At 39.0% G+C, this 17,282-nt stretch overlaps 1 protein-coding gene across 7 annotated transcripts in view; it reads right to left on the reverse strand.

The window, feature by feature from the left end:
• Window positions 1-751: 751 nt before the first annotated feature.
• The window catches only part of RHOV (ras homolog family member V), a 32,313-nt gene continuing 15,782 nt past the window's right edge, over window positions 752-17,282 (reverse strand). For 6 of the 7 annotated variants that reach the window (XM_088145476.1, XM_088145475.1, XM_088145474.1 and 3 more), the window contains 3 exons: window positions 8,243-8,281; window positions 5,558-5,616; window positions 752-4,088 (listed from right to left, as the gene is read on the reverse strand). In XM_088145476.1, the coding sequence (XP_088001602.1) occupies window positions 3,648-4,088; window positions 5,558-5,616; window positions 8,243-8,281 (539 nt within the window). In that variant the 3' untranslated portion in view covers window positions 752-3,647. The remainder of the gene's footprint in view (window positions 4,089-5,557; window positions 5,617-8,242; window positions 8,282-17,282) is intronic. The other variant, XM_088145477.1, reaches the window with a different exon arrangement.

The raw sequence follows: 17,282 nt of genomic DNA on the forward strand, positions 1-17,282 counted from the left end.
ACTTTGTTTTTCCATGATTACTAAAGGATGCCTGGATGCTGAAACATGTAAATAGCTTGCTAAAAGCTAGGGGCTGATTTATTTTGGTGTTTCTTTAAAGTAGCTACAATAAAATAAAATAAAATAAAATAAAATAAAATAAAATAAAATAAAATAAAAATAAAATAAAATAGTGATTGTAGCACTGGTTCAAGGCCAGAGTCATAAGGATTCTGCATTCCAATCAGCCATATAAATTCTACACAGAGATTCTATTAACATTAACACATCTAATTCTGTGCTTGAGTATAATCATATTTTTCTGAGTTTCTGCTTTACATTTTTTATTTTCCATCATTTTGGTTCATCGCAACTATGCACATGCCTATTCCATGGTAGATTTACAAGCTAGGAACATCATAGGTTACAAGAAGTGCTTATCCTGAGAACTTCTCAAGTGGGTGGGGTGGGGGGACTTGGGAGTCCTAATCATACTCTTTGCTGTTTCTAAGATTTTGTGTTCATTTTTGAACATACTGATTACTGAGCAACATTTATATACTAATACCATCAACAATTTGTGTGCGTACACAAAAATAGCATATTATTTAATTTAATTTATATAACATATAATTTAGAACTTTAATAATTAGAATTCATGTGTTGTAATGACTTTTTTTAATTTTGAGATTGTAATTGTAATGATTTTTTTTAATTTTGAGAGGAATTTATATAGCACAACAGAGAAAATAAGATACAAACAATATTTATGTTCAAATAGAATATCTTTATTTGATAAAGAAAAAAGAATGATATGCAATCTCTAGGGCAATAAGAGCACAGACTGAGCACTCTTTCTTTCCCATAAAGGAACATTTTGGGTACCATCAAATCAACAACCACCAAATATCCCTCATTAATTTTGAAGAAAGGGAAGCAAGGTGGTGCCAATGAATTCCTGCTATATTGGCACTACTTTTGAGGTCTGATCCTCAACTAAGGCTGTTCCAGGACTCTTTCGTGATGCCCATTGGAAATGCATAAAGACCCACTTGCAAACATTTTCTTATTTAACAGCAAAACTGTACTATGCCACATGGAATGAACAATGCTCAATGGCGTTTCAGCAATGACACATTTCCAGGATATTGATACATTTCTGTGCAGACCACAAAGGTGAGAAGTCATGGCTCAGCTTCCCAGTGTAAATACATGTCGTGAAAAGGTTATAGAGATGATTATCACATGTGATGATCCATATCTGGTTTGGATGCTATTCTCAATATGACAATCCTAATATTTGTCATCGTATCTGGAGTGGATCTAAAGCATGATCCAACTCTCTATGTGTATTTATAGGGCGCCTATGAAAGGATGCAATATATAAGCAAATTGAGATGTTATTCCAAATCATGGCAATAACTTGTAAAGAACATGTAAGGTCAACAAGCCAGTTTCAGCCCCAACATCCATCATGCACTAAACTTGTCAGTGTTACCTACATAGCTTTCCTTTTCTCTCTTCGCCTGCCTTTCACCTTCTCTCTCTCTCTATCACTCGCTTCTCCCTTGCTATCACATGCTTCTTCCCTTTTTCATTTTCTGCTATTCCTCTCATGTTTTATCTCTATCTTTCTCACACCTTTCTGTTTTTATCTGACACAAAGCAGAACATGTTCTGTATCACTTTTAAACGGCAATTGCATATTTCCACGCCAGAATCCACAGGTGGCGGCAAGCGCCTCTTTCCTTCTCTGACCGTTGCAGTGCACGTTCTTCTCCTCTTCAATGACTACTCCGCACATGTCCCAAAAATGGAACATGAATCTGTCTCTCAACTCGTAATGTTACACACACACATTTTTGTAAAAAATAAATTCCTTGACAAAATCCATTTACCTTAAAATTCCTGAGGGCATATTTTATTTTTCACTATTTCTGTCTGAAGACGTAACAGTGGATTACAATAGGTTTGTGTCTTTTTCTCTCCTTGCAAGAACCCTGGGGGTGAAGAGGCTGAGAGGCAACATTTTCCTAGAGTAACCATTAGGCTTCAAGGCTGAACCAAGTATTCTGTGCAAATGTTTTTATCCCTCCCTAGCACTTTTGGGGGAGGGGGGAAATCCCCTCCCCAAGTGGATTTTTAGAGATAGGGCTCAAGAAGATCAACGTCTGGGGAACAGTTTTTCTTAGCTAATGCTCTTCAGATGTGCTGGACTATTCCCCATCATACACTTTCAGCATGGTTGGGCTATGGATTTATAGGTGTTGTATTCCAATGTACCTATAGTAGAGAACATCAGGTTGGGGAAGCTGCTTTAGCATTTTCCGGCGATGCCAGGTCATACGGTCCCTTTGAGATTTAGCTGGGATGCTTTTAACCCAGTTTTTTTATGTGTAGTTATCTTTCCATCTCAGATGTAAAGAGTTAACTTCATCTAGCTGTAATAGTTACATAACATGGATCTTAATTGCTAACCTGGTAAACCTGATTATTCTGCTACAAGTTTCAGGGAGGGAACATTAAGCCCTTGGTATTAGCAGTGAGATACAATGGAATATGATTTAGGGCCCAATCCCTGATATAAATGTGTGACAGGAGTTGCTAATTTCCTTCCACCTAAATAGCACTACTGGTGTGGTACTGGATAGCATCTTACGAAAAGAGGCAGTATCAGTTTGCCTTGCAAGGAAAGTCTAAGATATGTGAAACGGGCATAATTTAGGGAAGAAAAAAAATTGCACACTTGGAGCTCCTGAACTGTTAATCTTGAATTTAGTTTGAACACGTTAAACTTTGAGCATGCCAAATTCATGCTTTCAAAGGATAACTTTGAAAATGAACCAGAAAATCTGTTCACACCGAAAGTTTACATCAGAGCAAATCGTGCATCAACCTTTTCAGTGGATGCACAGGCTACATTCCTGTTGAAAATGTTCAGAAATTCTTCCGCACTCAAACACATACACATACATATAAACACATATTTTCTACTATATGTCAGTTCATGATATGCTTTTCACAGTCATCCAGTAGAGTCCAAATGTTCTTAGAATAGCCCTATATCACACTGGCTTTTTGGAGCCATTGGTATTTTCCCCCATAAATTCACTGGGAAATATTTTGTTGTTTTAAGCATGGGACACAGCCACACACTCTTCACCCCAAACATGGAACAGTCCTGAGTTGTATCTTGAGAACTTATTTCACTTCCTTTTTAAGTAGGATTGAAATTGAAGTTTTAGTTCTGCATTGAGAAACCCCTCTATCTGTTATTATGACTCAAAAATGAGATATAACTCTCAAATTTATAACTCAAGCTTTAAATCAAGTTTCATTCAACCTTCCCTGTTCAGGTGCCCTCTAGGCAAGTTGGGACTACTATTCCCAGATTTGATTAATTTGTTTAATTAATATGCTGTGAAGCCTTCAAAAGTCATAAAAACTGGTAATTTTGCCTGGAATATATATATAAATTAACCTGGCTGTTCTTTAAATACTGGATTCAGTACATAAAACATCAGATCATCCCAGATGCTTGAAGGTAGCATGGACCATTTGATGCTACACTTCTACTTCCTGTCTCCCAGGCAAGTTTCACCATAATCCAACAAGAACTTGGGCTCCAGGCCACTTTGGCTTACAAACATTCCTTACTGGAGTCAGTTTCAGACAAAACAGAAGAATTTCTTCCATCGGCATTTAGAGAGGGTTTTGATTCCTTTGGCTGTCATTTTCTTTTCCTGCTGGGCTTTGTACTCAACTGCACTAACAATGGCTGTGTCGAAAACCTCCTTCAGATTCTTTTGAGTCAAAGCAGAGCACTCTACATAAGTCTGAGCCCGGATTTTTTCCGCCAGGCCTTCGGCTTGTGTTCTCGGCACAGGTTTTACATGGTAGCGGTCCAAGCTGATTAGCACTTTGACATCATCTCGCAGGTCAGACTGTGTTCCCACTAGCACCACTGGTGTTTGGGGATTGTGAGTTCTTATTTCTGGAATCCATTTTTCTGTAATATTTTGGAAGGAGGTGGGATTTACAACACTGAAGCAGGCCAGGAAGACATCTGTGTCAGGGTAACAGAGAGAGCGGAGGCAATCAAAGTCTTCCTATACAGGGAAAAGAAATATGGAGATCAATTTGTGTCAAACATTTACAGTATTAATTACACTTAGCAGGCGTTGCAATCTTGTCTTTTCCACAAAGCCCCAAAGCAGGACCTTTCCAACTTTCACCCAGCAAATCCTCCAAAGGTTAGAAACCATCTGAGTCTTCCCAAGAGCATTTAAGAGGAAAATTAAGCCAATTAATAGCTACTAGATATAAAGTTAATTGGTTCAGTTCACACAACACACTAAGCTAAAACCAAACCAAACATATTTTGGCTTAGCATGCTGGGTAAACCCTGCCATTAGAGTTTATGGCCTGAATCCCTCATTGGCATAGGACATCAATGTGCCTGTGGATGCTTCTTTTGGTGTTCAGATTTTATTTTTTGAAATATTGATCATTTAAATACATACATACATACATACATACATGGGAAGCCAACAGTCTTCAGCCTCATACATATTTTTAGTTTCCAAGAATGGATCTATTTTTTATTTCCAAGAATGCTTCCAGGCTGGGCTACACATAAACTCCAGAGGCATTCTTAGAAAATAGAACTGGTAGGTATCTATAGCCAAGTGCTCTATTTGGAATGTGCCCAGCAAAAAGTAGGATAAAACTGAGGTGTTAGCAAGCATCCTGGGGAGCCAGAGCAGGTGATGAGCGGAGGGCAGCTTCACCATTTTGCCTTCTGTAAAATGGATGTTTGTGAATTGGACACATCCACGATGGCAGCCATTCTCTGAGCCTGTCCAGAACATACTCTCAAAATCCCAGATGTGCCCATTGCCCCAAAAGCATTAAGGTTTATGGCTAGTGTTATGTGTAAATGCAGCCACTGTGGCTTAGTTAACAAATTAGGTTTTTAAGAATAGGTTAATTCACTAAATAGACCATTGAAGAAGGGAGGAACTTTTAATGCCCATTAAAACGGCTTCTCAGTCATGTAAACAATCAAATCAAAAACTCATGTTCCAATTAATATTTCAGAGCTCATGCTTCCCTTAAAAAGTCCTGTGCCTCCAGACAGAATATTCCTTTAAAAAAAAAATCTTGCTGCAAAAAAAAAAAAAAAATCAGTACATTTCAGTTAGCTGGCCATAAGTCACACAAACAGGCAAACCATATCAGTTTATTTCTTTGTTAAATTTATAGCCCACCTTTCTTCCAGGTGTGCAGAACAGCATCCATAGCATGTTTAGCATATTATACAAGTCTAAGAGTTTCCAATTCAAGGGTTATTTCAAACAAGAACTCACCAGAGGGAAACACTGTGTCTCCTCTCCAATACAGGAATAATATTATTTTAGTGTAAGGTACGTATGCCAGAACTATGCTGTATATTGTTACTGAATGTCAGAATAATTTCATTCTTACTGAATTATTTTCATTATTTTTTTCCTGATTTTATCCTTAGCATGGCATTTGAACCAGAGCTGCAAATATTCTTTACTTTTATAGGCCCCACCTGTCCTGCAGTGTCCCACAACTGGATACGAACTGGTGCACCATCAACCAAGACTTGAACTGTAAAGAGAAAGAGAAGATGACTAAGCAATTGATGTATTTCATTCAGCTTCACTAGCATCAGTCTTGTTTTACTTCCCAGGGAGGTCTCTGAAGGTGGGAAGCTACACAGTATTGTCCCAAATGCTGGAGTGGGAATATCTGGGAATACTAAGCAAATGCTCTAGAAGATTTATTACTAAAGCACGCCCAACTCTACATGCTAATAATTTTAACCTGCATTGAAGTATTGTCTCTGCCTGGCCACCTACATCTTAACAAACAATTGCAGGAAAACTATAGATTCCATCACAAGAAAAACATGAGCCAGTTTTTCCAGGTCCTGCTGTATCTGTGCCACACTCCCAGCTATGCTGATGTGCTGAACCAATAACAGAGAGAGGATGCCATTGTACATACGATCTAAGTAGGCTACAGAGGTATTATGAAACTCTGGATCACCCTTTCATAATCTGATGTTTTAGACTACAGTTTCTATTAACCCCAGCCAGCATGGCCCCTGAGATGGCACCTGAAAGTCATGCAGTTTCAAATTTGGCTGCTCTTCTGCATATGGGACAGTGTTGTGAACACCCAGTCAGATAGAAGGGTAGTAGTGAGACAATGGAGCATATTAACCTCACCCAATATTTAGATAGAGAACACCAAAGCTCAGGATTACTTCAGCTGCTTCCTGGCAATTATTGTTGATAAGGTGCCTCAGGTTGGTTAGGCCCCCTTTAAGTACCAAAACACAGAACCAGGTCCTAGCTGCAGTCATCCCAGTTGGTAAATGGCTCTTTAGTATCTGCACGCTACTGTACACTAGTACTTGTGTTAGTATATCCAGCACAAATAAATGCATACGCAGTTAAACATGATGTCCTTGTTTCAGTACTACTCACAGTATATGAAAGTGACTTCTTAAAAAGCAGACATTTGAAAAGCAAGAAGTCTACATGTTTAGCTACCCTTTCTCCTTGTTGCCACCTCAGAGATGTTCTGGGAGCTGATATCTATTCTGCATATCCAGAGTTGTTTACTGTTAATAGCGAAACCTTATTAGTGTTTGTGGCAAATACCATTACGCAATTGCAGTGAACTCTGACAAAGTTTCAAAAACAGCTCCACCCAGCAGGCACAGATGTAGTTCTTTTACCTACCTCCACGTTTTGTCCTTTTTAGTTATAACAGGCCAGTGTTATTCCACTAGTGGTGCTAAGCAGGGCACTATGCTTATGTGGGCATTTGGGAGCAAAAATTCCCAACTCCCTCTACCTTCTCCATTGCAATGTTCACCTGCTCTCAAGATTGCTGAAGCAGTGGGGGTCCAGCAGCCCCTAACAGCCTACATAACCAACAACCTGTCATTAAGCCTGCAGTCCCTTAGGGCTGAAACTGGCACAGCCTTCCTTTTTTCTCTTATTAATTGCTTCTAGCAACTCTTCAAAGGCAGCATGTATCTATCCTTGCATTTGTGGGCCAAAGCTGTTGGGTCTAGACTGATACAATCCAGCAGGGCAAGTTGAGTGGGAAAAACAAAACAGAGACATATATAACTGGCAAATACTTGGCTGGGTTTCTTTCTTTCTTTCTTTCTTTCTTTCTTTCTTTCTTTCTTTCTTTCTTTCTTTCTTTCTTTCTTTCTTTCTTTCTCTCTTTCTTTCTTTCTTTCTTTCTCTCTCTCTCTCTCTCTCTCTCTCTCTCTCTCTCTTTCTTTCTTTCTTTCTTTCTTTCTTTCTTTCTTTCTTTCTTTCTTTCTTTCTTTTTCCTGGTTTTCTAATTATATTTAAAGGTGTAAGGAGAGGACTGGAGCACCAGTTTCATAGTATGTTCCAGTAAACATAAGGATTCCTTGAAGGGTTATCAAGGTTGCTCAACATGAGTGTCAATTGTGGTAGGCAAGATTTGCTTGAAAGACAACTTATTTATTTCTCTAAATTTTCCTTTGTAGAAGGTGAAGCTATGTACTCCGTACAGCGGTGAGGCTCAGAAAGGCCTGGCTCTTGGTCTGCTGTGCCTAAGCATATCCTCACAAATCGACTCTAGAATCGTAGAGCTAATCCAGCTAATCTGACTGAGAAAGAATAGCTTTCCTCATAAATAATATGACTTTCTTGTATGCCAATTCTTCATAAACACAGCTGACCCATTAATTCACAGATTTAACCAAAATAGTCTTGCAGACCATTAGCCATTTGTTAGCCTAAAAAGCATACATTTTAAAAAATGTAATCCACTAAATGCTGAGTATAAAATACAATTTGAAAAATAAACTTTAATAGCTAATTTTCCAAATATATCCATAGTTCCTTGTTAACCTAATACAAGGAAAAATTTAAGTATTTGTATCCTGAGTTAATACTGAGATTGGTCAGATCCAGGCTTTAAAATAGAGCTGACTCTATTCAGTTCACAAAATTCAGAATGAGAGTAACTCCAACTGCCTGATGGACAGTACCTGAGGATATCTAGTCAGGGAGAGCCCACCACCCTTATCAAGATGTTTCTCCTATTGTTCAACCTAAATTTACTCTTAAATCCAATCCTGTCATGTGGGACAGCCAAGATCAAATCTTTGTCCTCTCTTTCATGGTGGCTTTCTGGTACTTGGGGATACTGAAATGCTCTCATTTTGTCTTCTCACCTCTAAGCCAAATCTGTCCAGGTCCTCTGACCTCTGCAGCTGCAAAGGAATTCACAACAGAGTGTTCAAGTGTATTCTCTCAGAGTAGTCAATTGACAGGCACGGGGGTACAGGATGAAAATTACAAATAAATCTTCAAGAACTCTCCCCCACAACTCCCTGCCCCGAACAAGCAAACAAACTTCTTTGAATAAATCTATGTTTGCGGAGAGGAGTTAAGAACAATTCACCCTCCTGAAACCATTTGTGGAAACTGTGGAGAGCTAACTGAAAATGCAGGAAGGAGAGGAGATGGGTGATAAAAATAAATCAAGGCAAAATGCACAATTAGCAGGAGTGTGTAATGGAGGAAAAGGAGACATCCTGTCTTAAAGGAGACAACAGAAGGTACTTAACACCAACTAGAGATATTGCCAGGCTATCCTTTCCTCAACTGGAGTACAGAGAAGTTCTTTATTTTGTAGAAAGAGGGCTGTGTTAATCTTTTCTCAGGCATCTTGTTATTAGCAGATGAAGGCTCTAGCATTTACAGCCTTGTTCTGCATGAAATAACTCTTGTTGCCTCAGGGTCTTTCGGTACAATCAGGCAAAGGCTTTATGGGAGTCACCTCAAAATCTTTCGTTAATGACAAGTGAACAACGTTGAGTTTTTTTTTTTTAAGGGTAATCAAATTCCTCCCCCTTACGTTGAAGAGGAAGAGTGGGGTTGTACCCGATGACATCAGTCCTACTGACACACATGCTGCCTATGTCCCCTGTCAGCTGTACTTGTGCCACATTGGAACACAGTCACCCCTGCATGTGGAGGACTTCTCTGGAGCTGTTTCACTGCCTTGGCTGATCTCTGCTTTATGGCAAATGGATGTGCCAAGGGTAGAACTGACATAGTTAGCTATCCATAGCACAGCCATTGAGATTAGGAAAAATGAATCCAAATTGTAAATTGTTTGAGGCTCTTGATAGTCTGTCACAAGTTTACTATCTCTTGTCTAGATATTTGGAGACAAGCTGGAGCCAATCAGAAGCAGGGAGCTGCAGATCAGACCCCTCTTCGGAATAGAGTGTGACTGGTTTACACATTGTGCTAAGCCACAAATGTGGGTAGTTGAGTGTTGGCTATGGCCATATCCACCAGCCTCTTTGACTCCCTGTGAGAACACCCCATCCACTATTCCCCAAACTCCTGCTGTTAAGTTTCTACCATAGGAGCTGCATTTTTACAGACGGACTCTCTGCTTGCTCAGTTCCTTGCCCAGGGGCTGGATGGAACGAGAGCTGGTGGAAGGAACAAAGGACAAATTATAAAGAAAACCAGTCCTAGGGTGAAAGATGGCCCTATGTTAAGATTTAGAATTACAAAATGTAGAGAAATGTTTAATAAACATGCACTGAGTACAAGCACACTGCATAAGACTCTCAAGAATAGGATGATATGTAAATGAGTGTGTGCGTATGTTCACACACATGAATACATAAACACCACCAGGAAATGCCTGGGCTAGAGGCTAGAGTGGGAAGTAAAAAAAAAAAAAAAATCAGAAGGCAATAACAAACCACTTCCGTACTATTGCCAAGAAGACAACATCAACCTCTCCATGAAGCCACCTCAACATCCTTTTCAAAGCACACACAGTTTAGTTTTTCAGGCATGTCAGGAAGTGAGGTCAGCACAAATGATAGCTCAGTGTTTTTCAAACTTGGCAACTGCATGGTGGCTGGGGAATTCTGGGAGTTGAAATCCACAAATCTTAAAGTTGCCAAGCTTGAAAAATATTGTGACAGCATAACCCAATAAAGGGCCTCCATAGCACAATACAAGTAGCGACAAATGCACCAACTGGAAGAGGACCCCCTTTTTCCTAGTACAAAATACTGTACAGTACTTTTTTCTATTAGAAAACATGAGGGATAATATGAACATTGTACTGTCTATGATCATGTACAAAGGGAATCAGAGGCATTTTGACATTACAGTAAAAAGGAAGAAACCTTGAAAATAACATAGAATTAAGGACTACCCGAACACTGTACTTTAAAAACAGGAAAACGTGTATATTTCTGGGTGTAGTAATATTCATTTTTATCTCAGACAGCAGTATCCCCCAATCTGCATTATCTTATATTTGTTGAATTGTTACCCATATCAGTGTTCCAACTAAAATACCCAAAGACTGAGGGAAACTGTAGTCCATCATATATAGAGGATGGTAGGTGGCTATTTGTAGCAAAATTACTCTGAATAATCCTACAATAGCATAAATACATCGCTCACGAACCTTTATAAAAAAAGCAGGGCAGGCAGGTGTTAGACAGTCAATAATTAAAAGGCAGCTATCAGATTTCTCTGCAATTATTTTAATGTCCAGACAGCCTCCTGGAGAACAAAGGCCTCCAAGTTGTGGATTAAAAAGACAAAAAAATCAGACAAAGCAAACTTTTCCTAACTATGCCATGTACACATACACAGAATCTCACATTAGGGAAGGCCCAAGATATTTTGGAACCAGAGCAAAAAACAGAGAAGTAATCCAATAATGCCCCTATAGTGGTAAAAACTTTGTTATACATGAAAACACTGACAAAAGTCCATTATATGGTAGCCCCCTCCCCTCCTTTCCACTATACAGTGGTACCTCAGGTTACGAACTTAATTCGTTCCGCGACTCTGGTCGCGACCCAAATTGGCCGCGACCCGAATCAAATTTTCCCATAAGGTTCAATGTAAATACGGTTAATCCGTTCTGACCCCTCCAAATTTGGTCGCCAACCGATTTTTGATTACATCCCGAATCAAATTTCCCCATAAGGTTCAATGTAATTACGGTTAATCCATTCTGAACCATATGGTTTTTTTTTTTTTAAACCACAAAAATATGACACAAAGTACAGTACGAAGAGAGAGAAAGCTAACCTTGCTCGACGCGACTTCTGGCATGGAGGACAGGAAGGCAGGTGGGGAGGCGGTTATTGCTTGGAGGGAGAGTCCCCCTTCCTACAGGAAGCCACGACCATGTGTCACGGAAGGGAAAATGGCCACAAAATTTTGCGAACGGAGCTGTTGTGAACCGAATTGTTCGTGAACAGAAGCGTTCGTGAACCGAGGTACCACTATATGTAACAAGTCAAATACAAAGGCACCTTGCTTTACCAACCATGGGGGTGAAGAGTTGGACATGCAATAGTGGTCTTTGGACAATGGAAAGGAGCCAAACACAGCCTGAAGGTGAAGCAACCTTCTTCAGGCAATATAAAAAAGCAAGTCCGGATGGAATTAGATGGTTGAAGGCAGACATGGAAAGAGAACTAGCTTGATTTTACTTTAGACAGCAAAGTGTCTTTGGCCAGCACAGTACCACTTTTCGATCACAGAATGTGGATGTGAAAGACTAGATAAAGTCCTTACTGACTTTTTAGACTCCAGGGTAGCCATGGTTTTATTACAATATATTGCAAAACATAAACATTTTGCTGATTTAATTATTACTGCACCGATCTATATGAGTACATATAGTCTAGTCTCCATTGAATGATAGATTGAGGGAATACAGTGCCTACTCAACCATCAAATAGCAGATGTGAAAGAAGTCCTACCTTTGTTAAGGCCAGGAGATAATTACGTCTGTTGTCAAAGCTTAGCCGTAAAGAAAGAAGACTAACCTGTTCCTGGTCAAAGAGTTGCTCAGATTCTTACTTGATCTTCAAGATAGTGGGCATTTCCCTGTTGTTGTCTCATTTCTAAATACTTGCCAAACCCACATTGTGAATATAAAATTGTTGCTATGCACAGAGCATTAGTGTGCAAAAAGCCTGATACTATATTCGGTGTGAAATATACACCGATAATGTATAATACTGTAATAATGCCATAAGGTATGACTACACTTTGCACAGTTCTGGTCATTACACCTCAAAAAAGACTCTTGACTACCACAATGTGCTCTTTGTGGCATTACCTTTGAAAACAACCTGGAAGTTGCAGCAAATAATAAGTACAAGGAACAAGAATCACATAATATTTGTACTAAAAAGTCTGCTCTTTTTGCCAGTTGTTAACCAGATATTATTTAAGTAGCTGGTATTAAACTTTCAAGCTCTAGATGGCTTAGAACTTTATGATGAACCCGTCTGGCCATTAAGACCTGTTGAGAGGCCCTTTTGAAGACTTTCCAGCTCTTGAGAGGCTCATTTATTTGGCACAAAGTGAGGACCTTCCCCTCCATCATCTACAGGCCACAGAATATACTCTCTGCTCCCATTTTCTATGTAATTAGAAAATGTATAAAGATGCATCTATTTTATCATTATTTTTTTACTTTTAATTATTTAATATTAATACTTGTTAGGCTTAAAGCTTAACTTTTTGTATTCTATCTTTTAATTACTGTTATCCAGTTTGAGAGTACATTTGAAAAGAAAGATGGGGTATAGGTCAAATAAATAGACAAAATGATTAAGATGGTAGAGGAAGAGAAAGGGTAAGAAGGAGAACAAAAATGGCAGCACTCTTCCAAAGAAAAACTGCAATGCCTCAGCTTTTTCATTTAGAGTTAAAAGTGAGAATGGGGAGACATGACAGAGATATCTAAAACATGCATCGCATGGAAAAAGTAGAGTGAGATAAGTTATTTTTCTCTTACACAATATTAAAACGTGGCACAATCCACTTAAAGCAAACTTTGGATAGGGGGAAATTAATAAAAGTAATTGCTCATTCAAGGCACAGTTAAACTATAGAATTTACCATCAGATGTAATGCTACCAGTTTCAAGTGTTTTAAAAGATAACAAGAAGAATTCATAAAGGATCAAGCCACCAATGGCTACTAGACTGGATGACCATGTCCTGAATCACAGACAGCACCTCAAATACCAGTTATTGGCAAACTTCAGTGGAAGAGGGCTATTACCCTCTTGGATGCATCTGCTATACCACCACGTGACAGAAAATTGGACTAAATAAGACCTTGACCTAATCCAGCAGTATTCTTGTGTACTTAGGGTACACAACTGTGCCCCTTTTCAGGGATCCACCAAATAAGCATAGTAGACTGGTATGAGGAAGCTTATCTCCACCCCTCTCATACAAATTTGTAGGTCTCATTTTAACCTTGCTTTGGCCTCCCCTGTAAATGATGCACGAAAGTTTCAGTCTAATAAAGAAACAGGTTAAGCAAGATAGTTTGGTGAGTGATAGTCAATATTTACTCATATTTACTGACCCCAAGAGCAGAACTGTCTTGCAATGTGAAATATCAATAGTTCTGATCTCAGAATATTTGCATGGGAAAATGTTACTTTCCAATATTATCTGAAATATCATAAGGTTACTGTTCTTCCATATCAGCCCAAGCTAGTGACCTCTGCATGCACAGGACAACAATTTGATATTCCCAGCTAGTATACTGACTACCAATGATAAGAATTGTAGTTCAACTATCTGGAGAGGAGCAAGTTGGGGAATGCCATTCTTATTCTTGCTCATGAATCATGATAGATTATCCCATGCTTTTGAGAGACCCTGAGCTAACAGCTTCCCCTGTGATCATTTAAACCAGTTCCACAAGGCTACTCAGCCTTTACTTCTTTAATTAATTCATTTATATTTGCCTTTGTTTTACCAACCTGCATTGTGCATTTGTAGTTCAGGCCTGGAGCCAAGCACTGATTATTGCTTTTAACTCTCATACAACCTTGGTTCACCCAACACAATCAGTTCTAACATGGTAAGTTGAGTGTTCAGTTTATTATGTGAACCCATCTGATTACATAAAACAGTGTTGTCCAAACTTGGCCACTTTAAGATGAGTGGACTTCAACTCCCAGAATTCCCCAGCCAGCCATGCTGGCTGGGGAATTCTGGGAGTTGAAGTCCACTCATCTTAAAGTGGCCAAGTTTGGACAACACTGACATAAAACATAGCTTAGTGTGATATGTGAACCTAACCACAGTGAAGCAAAATTCCATTCCTTGCATGTTTGAAGAGAAAAACTTTCCAGCAAATGTTAGCCCTGTTTTACTCCAGGGGCATAGTCAATTGTAAACAATATATTAGATAATATGCTATTTGGTAAATGATGCCAAATACTAAGTTTTGAGGCTAGGAAAATATGATATTTCCTCCAAAGAAGCTCAGCCTTAAGAGGATGTCCTCACCAACACACAAGACATAAAAGCAAATGTTTAGTGCAATTTCATTGGGTGGAAAACCCTGTGTGAGATTATTCTAAAACAGATTAGGGTTCCAATTATAGCTGCTGAGATTTGGATGTGTGGCTGGATTCAGCCTGTTCATAAACTAGAAAACAATTAACATTCCCTCATTTCGTTGAACTAAAATGGCAAGGAAAACAAATGAGAGTGACTGTATGGATTCTGTTTGAAGCACTCCAGTCTACTGAAGCCCACTGACTGGGCTAGATGTGGATGTAACATCCAAGGATCAAATCTATGAAAGCTCATTGGGCGGCCCTAGAGAGGTCTATCTTTCAGGGTTGCTGCTATAAGAAGATGAAAAAAGAGAAAGATAAGACTGCATTGTATCCTGGTGCTTGGAGTCCTTGGAGAAGTGCTGAAAACAAACAAGCATCTTTGGAAATTGTTCTGGGGAAGTCATATCATGTAAAGCAGTGTTTCTCAACCTTAGCAACTCTAAGATGTGTAGACTTCTTAGAACTGCCAAGGTTGAGAAACACTGATCTACAGCAAGTTGCAGATAAGGAAAACTGCAACCAGTAGTGGTCCCTCATCAGGAGTAGTCCTCGCCTGGTCCCCCAAAGGTTAGAGATCTGCTGTCCTGGAAACAGAAGAAAAGGCACAGACAGCATGGTCTTTCTGGCATTCAATACTTGGCCTTAATCAAAGCAGGGAGGGGAACATCTGGCCTTCCAGTTCCAGATGTTGTTCAAGTACAGCTTCCAGCAACTCTCACTATTGGCCTTCTCACTTGGGGTTGTTGGGAGTTGTATCTGGAGGGCTCAGACTCTCATTCTACTAGGGTACATTTTTAAGGAATTTTCAAAAGAGTAGATCCAATATTACTCTTGTAGCATTGTTTAGGAAAGGAGAACATATAGAGAACACTTGCTAAGAAAAGACTGATCTAAGGAAAAGTACAGATCCCTGTAATAGAAACTTAAACGATATACTATAATATAAAATTCAAGCCATAGTTCACTGAATCACAGACTGTCTCTTGGTTTGCACATAGTTAGTTTACTTGGGAATACAGGCCACATCAAGTTTCTAGATTAAAACAGCAGACATATCACTTTCAGCCTGCCCCAACCTGGTCCTCTCCACGTATATTAGGACTATAACTTTGAGAATTCAAGGTATCAGGTTGGAGCAGGCTGGCTTAACAGAGGCAGCAATTGTGTTCATATACTGTGTGCTAATCCAGTCATTGTCACTTATAAACTAGTTTATGACTTAGTCTGATCCAGGTTATTATTGTCATTAACAAACTAGAATTAAGCAAGACACTCCAAAAGTGGATGGGGCTAGAACCCAAATTGAGCCTGCTTTAAGCTTCTGGAAGGGTTAAGAAACCTATTTTGCTTCTTAACCAACCCCAAATGTCAAAAGGCCAAATTTGAGGGCTCTTACATTTGTGAAAGGAGTTCAGGCACTTCAGAGGGTTCAGATGCAATTTTACACTGGGCAGGATGTTGGAGTAAGTGATCTCAACTTCTCTTCCAACTCTTTCATTGCACGATTCTATGAATACATGTTATGAATAACCCTTACAACAAATGCTGCAAGATGGTCAATATAGCTTTAGGATCCTATGCTACAGATGGGAAGATGGACTGAGTATAAGGAAGTCATATAGTGAGCTCATGGCAAAAATGAAATTCAGATTGGGGTTTCATGGAGCTCCAGTTCACTGCCATTTTATTACAGCAGTTCCTTTTGCTGTGCCTTTTGCTGAAGTTCAATATATCTGGAAGGCACCAGGTTGGAGATGGCTGGCCTCTCTTCCTCTGAAATTTCGGACACATTCTGAGAGCCCATATATATTTCAAATCCTTCTTGGCTTTTGAGTGATAATTACTTAAAAGTAAAAAATAAATTCCAAAATTCCAATATGCTCATTTTCATCTAACACCCTTAGCTATATTCTGTACTGTACCACAAATAACTCCACATTCCTTAATCCCAAGAGTTAAGTACTCTTAACCCTTCTCTAATGACGGTGCTAGCTGGGAATTCTGAAAGATGAGCAAACCCATGTGGAAGGCACCAGGTTAGAGAGGAAACAATAGCAACGTACAGAAAATATCAAGAACAGAAACTGTCTCAGCTGGTTCTAACTGCACTTCCTATTTCCCTCCTTACAAGGTTATATTCAGACCAAATAACAGAAACTCTACAGAGAGTGGGATGCTTTGACTAACAGGCTTCCAGGAGCATTAAGAGATTGCTGACAGCCAGTCACCCTCACATGATAGACTGGGAGATGAGAACTTTGGCATTCTAGGAGATGACTCTTCTAATGCAAGCAGATGTTCTATTGTTTTCAATGTTGCATGTTCTATTTATTTTTAAATGTGGACCCGGTATCTAGAATCATTGATTCAACATAATTTTCAAGATTAAAAACATAAACAGAAGTGAAATCAGTTGAGAAATCTTTATCTCAAAAGCCATTTTTAAAAAAGATATATACTACAGTATTTGTACAAGATGAATAGATAGAGGTATAGATTATAGATGCCCATAATAATCATTAGATCATTTTGCAGAAGAACTATCTATGTAGTCACTAAGTTGACACTGTCTCGATGGCACATAATCAGTCAGACACTAGATAAACTGGAAATAATAAAAGAATGAATCAGATGGATTATCTACCCTAGCTCACAAAAATCTAGCACCACCTTATTCTATAACTGCTATAAAAGTTTGTTTAGACAGCCATCCTATACATACTTTCTAGGGAGGAACTCTCATTGATCTTAATGGGATTTACTTTTGAGTAGGCATGCACAGAATTGCAATGCTGGAGCTCGGCTGGTTTGTCAATTGCTAAGCTTAGCTA

This window comes from Python bivittatus, unplaced genomic scaffold (genome assembly GCF_059951505.1).
Source record: "Python bivittatus isolate LINGU-HERP-01145 unplaced genomic scaffold, Pbiv_v1 ctg000480_np1212, whole genome shotgun sequence".
Taxonomy (NCBI): domain Eukaryota; kingdom Metazoa; phylum Chordata; class Lepidosauria; order Squamata; family Pythonidae; genus Python; species Python bivittatus.